Source organism: Abrus precatorius, unplaced genomic scaffold (genome assembly GCF_003935025.1).
Source record: "Abrus precatorius isolate BTA unplaced genomic scaffold, Abrus_2018 Scaffold3, whole genome shotgun sequence".
NCBI classification, from domain to species: Eukaryota; Viridiplantae; Streptophyta; class Magnoliopsida; order Fabales; family Fabaceae; genus Abrus; species Abrus precatorius.
Window position 1 is genome coordinate 5,636,929 of NW_020874373.1, and position 8,947 is coordinate 5,645,875.

At 32.2% G+C, this 8,947-nt stretch overlaps 2 protein-coding genes across 2 annotated transcripts; both read left to right on the top strand.

The window, feature by feature from the left end:
* Nucleotides 1-1,357: 1,357 nt before the first annotated feature.
* Nucleotides 1,358-3,573, top strand: LOC113861110 (pectinesterase-like). The gene is made up of 2 exons (XM_027493729.1): nucleotides 1,358-2,297; nucleotides 2,882-3,573. Exons 1-2 carry the CDS (start codon nucleotides 1,358-1,360, stop codon nucleotides 3,571-3,573), a joined length of 1,632 nt encoding a protein of 543 aa, XP_027349530.1.
* Nucleotides 3,574-4,629: 1,056 nt separating this feature from the next.
* On the top strand, nucleotides 4,630-6,812 carry LOC113861112 (probable pectinesterase/pectinesterase inhibitor 21). Its single transcript, XM_027493731.1, has 2 exons — nucleotides 4,630-5,668; nucleotides 6,094-6,812. The coding sequence occupies exons 1-2, from the start codon at nucleotides 4,630-4,632 to the stop codon at nucleotides 6,810-6,812; spliced, it is 1,758 nt and encodes a 585-aa protein (XP_027349532.1).
* Nucleotides 6,813-8,947: the final 2,135 nt, after the last annotated feature.

Here is an 8,947-nt window from a genome sequence, read left to right on the forward strand (position 1 = left end):
AAATAATATTAAATAGGTGTTTGGTCTTTGTATTGTTTACTGAATTAAACATATGTATTATAATTATCATTCCTGATATATATTTTTATTCCTTAATTTCAATATTTATAATATTATTAATATATCCCTAAAAAATAAATTAACTCCAATCATATTACTTGCGCTTGAAATGATTTATATATGATTAAGTTACTTCATTTTATAAGATAATTATTCATATAAATTTTGAGAGAGAATTTTAAAAAGAAAAATGATTATCCTTTTTAAAGAGAAAAGGAAAGGCTTGTAATAGGATTCTATTCTTATTAAGAAAATATTTTGAGAAACTTTTTAAAAAAATAAATTACGGCCCCAATGATACAAAATTATAAATGAGTGACGTATACAGAGCAACAAAAATGCACAATCCTTGACTTTAACGTATTCTCCGTATGTTGAGTCTGTTCGGGTCAACGCTCGAATTCATTCTCATTATTCCTTTCTTGCTTTTTCATTATCAATCCATGCCTTTTTAATTATCTGAATTGTTGACATTAATTAAGGTCTACGAGATATATTTATTTAAAATGTACCAATTTGGTTAATTTAATAATAATGTAAAATTACAATTTTTTAGTTAGTGTGTATTTAAGTAATTTTATTCATAGTTAAAGCATTATTAATGAAAGTTTTAACTTAAAAAATGAAAATTTATAAATTACATCCCTGTATATCTACTTTTCTATATTAGATATAAGTTTCTATTCTTAAATGGGAGTACTTTTTTTTATTAATGATGTTAACTGATAATATCTTTAGAAAAAACATACTTTTTGTTATGTTATGTGCATTTTTATATTAAATATTTTTAATTTAATTTTATTTTTAATTTTAAATTTTTTACAATTTATTAATAATGATAACATTTTTTAAATTATAAAATTTAAAAATAATTATAAAAATATTTTATTTTAAAATATTTTAATTTAATAATATTCATACAGTACAATACATAAAAAAAATACCAGTTAATTAAAAGTATATTTTCTTTAAAATAATTTAATTTGATAATATTTTGTCTGAACTAATGACATATGTCATTCTTAACTTCCTTTCTTTTAAACTCTAAATTCATTTTTTAAGTTATTTATGAATATTTTCTTAGCTTATAACTTCCTTTCTTTTAAACTCTAAATGCTGAGCTCTTACCCTTACCGGATATTGAAATTCTCATATATATGAAAAAAAATTTGCAATATATCCTATCAACCATGATTATCTGATAATCAAGCTTGTAATTTCTTACCAGCAATTTATATGTTATATATATATTGTAGTCTTCTATGCATTCTACATATCCATCCTCATTAAGTTATCCATGGCTACTTCGGAGCTATCCATAAACTTATTCATGCTCTATTTTCTCAGCATTTTCTCCATCATTGCTTCTCTTGCATCCTCCTCTTCCTCCACCAATACCATTTGCAACCTTACACCTTATCCAACATTTTGCAAATCCAATTCACCACCTAAAGGCCAAGGCGACATACACCAATATGGCCGGTTCTTCGCAGCCAAATCCTTGTCATCATCAAAGAAGTTTCTCTCGTTAGTCTCCAAATACCTTAAATCTCCTTCAAAATTCTCAAATTCCACGATGCTTGCCCTTCAAGATTGTAACCTCTTAGGTGATCTGAATAAAGATTTTTTGTCTAAGACTCTAAAAAGCATCAATTCTACTAACAGCCTCAGCATCTCAGAGGCCGAAAATTTGCACACTTTCCTTAGTGCTACGTTAACCAACCTTGAAACATGCTTAAACAGCCTTCAAGAAACCACATCAAGCCCTGACCATGACATACTAACCCATCTTTCAAATGGAACCATGTTTTATAGTATATCTCTTGCGATCTTCAAGCGGGGTTGGAAAGCCAATGTAAACAAAGAGAGAAAACTAGTGGAAAGAAATAACCACATGGGGGAACAAAGATTGTACGAGGTTATTAGAATACAAGGAAGAAAGTTGCTTCAGTTCGGTGCTGACAATGTTGTTGTGAACCAAACTGTGGTGGTGAATCCAGATGGTTCTGGAAACTACACTACCATCAATGATGCAGTGGCTGCAGCCCCTAATAACACTGCGGGTTTCAATGGGTTTTTCGTGATTCGCGTGGTGGGTGGAGTTTATGAAGAGTGTGTTTCTATTCCCAAAAACAAGCAGTACCTGATGATGGTAGGAGATGGAATTAACCAAACCATAATCACGGGTAATCGCAGCGTGGCTGATGGTTGGACTACTTTCAATTCTGCCACATTTGGTAAGTTTCAATTTCAAGCTTCTTTAGTTGTCTTAAATTGGGATAAAAATATGACTTTCATCTAAGGAGAACTAAAAAACTACGTTATTTGAACTTTTTTAGATGCTTACGTTGTATTTTTATAAGAAATTTTGTTCAAACAAGATTATGTTATTCATTCTGATTCTTTGATAACACTAACAAGTAATAAATTAATTTTCTTTTCTTCCGTTCGCTGCTAGTTAGTACTTGCTTAAGAAGGGAAGTTCTATATTTAATACGAAATGATTTGAACCAAAAAAGATGAGTTAATTGAATATTCACTCGCACGCAAGATTACGCGTACATGACTGAAAATGCAAGGAAGAATGTACATGGGTGGTTTTCAAATTGTCATACACGTACGTATATTAAATACATTTCCATTTCGTATTAGAAGCATTTTCCTCTTTCAAAATACCCTTTTTTTCCAATTGGTTTGATCAACAGAGTGATTAATGAATCAACTAGCAGCAGATTCTGCTCTGGTTTAATGAATTTCTGATATTTTGGCTTAAAAAAAGTGATTAGTTAATAAGTAACCGTATATAATTTTCATATTACAGCCGTTGTTGCTCAAAGTTTTGTGGCAATAAACATAACATTTCGCAACACAGCTGGAGCAATCAATCACCAAGCAGTGGCTCTTCGAAGCGGGGCAGACATGTCTGCATTTTATAATTGTAGCTTTGAAGGGTACCAAGACACCTTATACACCCATTCTCTGAGGCAATTTTATAGGAACTGTGACATTTATGGCACAGTGGACTTCATATTTGGTAACGCACAAGTTGTCTTTCAAGACTGTAATATCTATCCAAGACTCCCACTTGAAGGTCAATTCAATGCCATTACCGCACAGGGCAGAACTGATATCAACCAAAACACTGGCACTTCCATACACAATTGTACCATAACCGCAGCCAGTGATTTAGCCACTAGTAATGGCACAACAAAAACGTACCTAGGCAGGCCTTGGAAGCAATATTCTCGAACTATTTATATGCAATCTTTCATGGATAGTTTAATTGATCCTGCGGGTTGGGTAGCTTGGTCTGGGGACTTTGCTTTGGACACCCTTTATTATGCGGAATTTGATAATCAGGGACCTGGATCTAACACTAGTAACAGGGTTACTTGGCTTGGCTACCATGTTATCAATGCCACGGATGCTGTCAATTTCACAGTTGCTAATTTCATATTAGGTGATGTTTGGCTGCCTGCCACTGGAGTACCTTTCTATGCGGATTTGCTTTGATTTTCACACTAACAAAAAATACAATATATATAAATTAAATCGATTCAAATTAGTTATTTACCTCTGTAATTCTCTGTTTTTGTTCTACACTGATGTTGTAACTTTATCATTTTTTTTTTCATTTTTCAGTTGTTCTTTGTACTTTTTGTATTTTAAAATCATCTTGTATCTTTGTTCTCTTCAATCTCAAATTAGAATGAAAAAAATAAACGGTGAAAGCACAATGTTATTTTGGGAAATTGTACAGACTACTCTCTCTCTTACTCTCTATAGCGTATATGTATTTAAAGGACACAAATAAATGACATCAAATATTTAATTTAATGTTAATATTTCATATTAAAGGTATCTTTTATTAATTCAATCATTAATTCATATAACATTACAATGATATATACTTATCTATATTTTGAATAACGCGTATCATACACGTAGCTCAAATAAAGTGAGGAAATAAAATATCAGTTAATATTCTAATTATATAAAAACTTCGTAAATTGCATTCGTATGTGCCTTAGGTGTCACACTCAGGCCACGCATTTCATGTAGAATTGGTCTAAATCAAAGAAGGGCAACAGAGGAAGAAGTTTTGCAATTGAGGTGAATATACCCGTAAAATAGGCCCTTCTTCCCTTCACATGTCCAATTTTGTGGTTATTCCGTGTCCCTTTCTTTAGAAAAAACAAAGATAGCACCTTAATTTGCTATTGACTCCAAGCCTCACATTTTTGCAACAGACATAACGAACTTTGAAATCGTTTTCAGGCCAAACTATAAATAAACACACTGATATGTTTCACATCGCAATCTCGCAAACACATGCACTCCCGGGTTCCAACGAAGAATTCCAACGCCTAAACGAACCCTTCCCCATTTCACCATTGAGCGGCTCCTACTTCTACCCGGTACGTACCATGCACGCTTATGTTCTTTGATTTTATTTGCGTATAATTAATAATATATACATAGAGACCTCAATTTGTTATTATTTTACTAATCTTGTGTTATCATATTAAGGAAGGCGTTGACTAGGAGCTGCTTAATTAATAAAAAGGGATGGGAGGGAGTGCACAGAATAAGAGAATCGCCATCATTGGCGTCTCTACCTTCTTGCTGGTAGCTATGGTGGTTGCGGTGACTGTTAGTGTAAACTACAATAAAGGTGGATCCGACGATGATCCAAAAGGGGGGGACAAATCCCACGTAGCATCCTCGGTAAAAGCTGTGAAAACCCTTTGTGCACCCACAGAATACAAGAAGGAATGCGAGGATAGTCTGAGCCAAAACGCTGGCAACACCACCGACCCAAGAGAGCTCATAAAAATTGCGTTCAACGTAACCATCAACAGAATCGGTGAGGGATTGGAGAAAACCCATCTCATGCAAGAGGTAGAGAATGACCCTATGACCAAGGAGGCACTCGACACGTGCAAGCAACTCATGAATCTCTCCATCGCCGAGTTCACAAGGTCCATCGATAAATTCTCAAGGTTTGACCTCAACAACATCGACAACATCCTCACCAGTTTGAAGGTTTGGCTAAGCGGTGCAATCACGTACCAAGAAACATGCTTAGATGCGTTCCAGAACACCACAACCGAAGCTGGTCAAAAGATGCAGGATGCCTTGCAAACCGCCATGCACATGAGTAGCAATGGCCTTGCTATCATCACCGAGCTGTCAAAAACTCTCGACGAAATGCATGTTTCCAAACCTGGTCGTCGCCTCTTGGAGGATGTTGCGGATTTGCCTGTTCTTGGACACGACGACTTTGAGCTTCCCGAGTGGGTTGATGAACGTGTTGGTTTCCGTAAACTCCTACGTATAACGGGACGAAAACTCATGGCACATATAGTTGTTGCCAAGGATGGTTCTGGAAATTTCACGAGCATTGGCGAGGCTTTGAAACACGTGCCCACGAAAAACCTTAAGCCTTTTGTTATTTACATCAAGGAGGGCGTTTACAACGAGTACGTCGAAGTCGAAAGAAGCATGACCCATGTCGTTATGATTGGTGATGGTGGTAAGAAGACAAGGATCACTGGCAACAAAAACTTCATCGATGGAGTTGGTACCTACAGAACCGCCACTGTTGGTACGTTTCCTCCGAGCTTTATTTATATAGCAGTGCTAAATTAAATTATATCAACTAATAAAATCAACAAGAAGTAACAACCATAATTATTATTATACTACTACATTGCTAGATGCTAGCCACACTACCTTTTTTTTAACTTCCATCGTTTGAAGAGGGAAATCTCAATTGGATTCTACAAACATTAACAAGCAATTTAATTTATGATAAAATAAAGTTCTTTCCTATGTGAGGATTTTTTACGCTTTACTAAAACAAATTAGACTTTTGCATTTAGATGATATGTCATATTGAAATTGAATCCGCTTAAAATTATTAATCGAGAAAATTTGTATGAGATTTATTTATAGAGAATGCTAGAGTATTATTAATTAATTAATGCGCTTGGAATGATGATGGATTAAAATGTTTATAAATGCATGCAGCTGTTCTTGGAGATTACTTCGTTGCCATTGGTATTGGATTTGAGAACTCAGCTGGAGCTGAAAAGCATCAAGCAGTAGCTTTAAGGGTTCAAGCTGACAAATCCATTTTCTACAAATGCCGAATGGATGGTTTCCAAGACACCCTTTACGCCCACGCCATGCGTCAATTCTACCGCGATTGCATAATTTCAGGAACCATCGACTTTGTCTTTGGTGATGCAGTGGCTGTTCTCCAAAATTGCACTTTTGTGGTCCGAAAACCATTAGAAAACCAACAATGCATTGTGACAGCACAGGGTAGGAAAGAGAAGAACCAACCATCAGGTATAATCATCCAAGGTGGATCCATTGTGTCAGACCCAAAATACTACCCAGTTAGGTTCGACAACAAAGCCTACTTGGCTCGTCCATGGAAGAATTTCTCAAGAACCATTTTCATGGATACCTACATTGGTGATTTGATCACACCCGATGGTTACATGCCATGGCAAACACTAGAAGGTTTAAGCGGAATGGACACTTGTTTCTATGCTGAGGTCAACAACCGTGGCCCCGGTTCAGACAAAAGCAAGCGCGTACAATGGGAAGGAATCAAGACCCTCACATCAGATGACGCCAAGAAATTCTTACCATCAATATTCTTCCGTGGAGATGATTGGATTAAGGTTACTAGGGTTCCTTACTACCCTGGTGTGGCCTCTCCTACTCATAGAAATTGATTCATTTAATTCCCGTAGAGAGCATGTGCGTGCGTGTTGCAAATTAATTAAACTACTAGTACTAATTACGTACTAATGCGTGTTGTCTCTTCTTTCTCTTTTGCTATCCATTTATTCATTGCTTAATTAATTTCAAGTGCATGCATGTATGTATTGTCATTTTGGCACAGTTCCATAACCGGAAGACAATCATACTAATATGCTTTTGTAGAATATAATATTATCACATAACTGAAATGAAATCCTTCTTTCGGCCATATCTTCTCAATTATACTAACTTCTTATGAATAAATGGTTTTGTTTTGGTTTATTTTTTGGGGTGAATTTAAGTTTTTGCAATACAATGAAACAATTGCTCATAGATAAGCACATATATAATTTTTAAGTATGATATATGCACCTTTTGATAAAATTTAACGATACAAATAAATTGAAGTCATTGTTAAGCTAAATTAGATATATAAAGTAAATAAGATGGTAATATTTAAATTCTCTTACGTGTACTTGTTATCTGTAATTTATTAGCTTAAATATATTTTTTGATGTCTTTTTACCAATTTAAAAAGTATAAATATCATTATAAAACATTAAAAAAAATTATTGTTATAAAACAACTAGAAATTTAAAATTACTTCAAATAAAATACAAATTTATAATATAATATATGTACAAAATTATTTCCTCAAAACCATGTGTATATATATATTCATCAACTCTTGTGAGCATTTATTCATACTTGAATTTGTGTTTATTAAACGAGTATTTACTCTATTCATATTAAATATTTTTTTTAAAATGCCTAGTATATATAAAATTTATTGTTGTCCTCACGTAAAACTAAAAAAAAAAAAGTTAATATGATTTTGTTTGCGAAAACAAGGGTAACATTGTTTAACTTATAATTTCTTTTTAAATTAGTGTATATATTGTTATTTAGAAAGCATGAAATTTGGTCTTAATGTGAAGGTGATTTGCGCATATTAATAACTTATATACGTTGCACAAATGGTTAATGATTTGGAAGAAATTTATGACTTTTGTGATGATTATGGATTTAAAGTATTCAGAATCTCGTTGTAAACATTTAAAAAAAAATATCCTTAACACTCATGGTTTAATCGAGTTATACCTTTTTATTCCATCCAACATGTCAGCTAGTTTTAGGGGCGGAACTTAACCCAAATTTGTAGTAGAGTTATTAGTGTTGATTAAAATGATTTTACTAAAACTCATATTAAATATATATAATTTTATAAATTCTTTATATAGTATATATTATTCCTCTAAAGTGTTATAATTAATATTAATGGTGTTTTAAAATATTTTTATATAAAAATACAACTAATAAAAAAAATTAAGGGACCAACAACCTCTTCCCACTCTTTCGCCACTGTTTGGCTACTGATTTATATACATTAAATTTCAAAACTAATCCATTATATTTTTTTTAAATTAGTTTTAAAATTAATTACATTTAAATCTTATTTTTAGTTGAAGTTATTATTCTCTATATTGCCATTCTTAATTATGAATTTTGTTTTTTTATTTACATCGAAACTTAAAAGCCCAAAAAAATGTTTACTTGTCACTTTCCTCTTCTTCTTTTTTTATTGTTTAAATTTGTTTATTTTGTTAGCTTTGCCTCTTAACACCGAAACAGTTTTAGACGAAGGAAATCCAATTCTGAAAATTGGAACAATCGAAAACATATACTAGTCTAAAAAATTAGTTTAATAATAATAATTTAAAAATTAATTTAACTTTAGTTATGGATCAAATATTCGTAATTAGATTTTTTATCCAATTCTATTAATGTGTCATCACTTTCCAACTAATTTGTTGGGTTCTAAAGTATTCATTAAACATATTATAATAAATTTTGTTTCCTTTGGTTTTTTTTGTCATTTATTTTATTATTATTTTTTTAAAAATCTCTGTTGGTGCTTAATAGGAATACAACATACATTTAGTTATATTATCTTATATGTCACCTTAAAATAATTTTAAGTCAAATAATTTTAAAAAATATATTACATTTTAATTATAATGTCTACAAAAAAATTTGTTATGCTTTTTATATTTTTAAAAAATATTAGTTTTAATTTTATTCATTGATACAAATCTATAAAAAAAAA

Bases quoted from the DNA above. Each gene is read 5' to 3' on its own strand.
- LOC113861110 (XM_027493729.1), top strand. From the start codon at position 1,358: ATGGCTACTTCGGAGCTATCCATAAACTTATTCATGCTCTATTTTCTC. The intron at 2,298-2,881 runs GTAAGTTTCAAT...TTCATATTACAG, and splicing joins TTTCAATTCTGCCACATTTG to CCGTTGTTGCTCAAAGTTTT.
- LOC113861112 (XM_027493731.1), top strand. From the start codon at position 4,630: ATGGGAGGGAGTGCACAGAATAAGAGAATCGCCATCATTGGCGTCTCT. The intron at 5,669-6,093 runs GTACGTTTCCTC...AAATGCATGCAG, and splicing joins CTACAGAACCGCCACTGTTG to CTGTTCTTGGAGATTACTTC.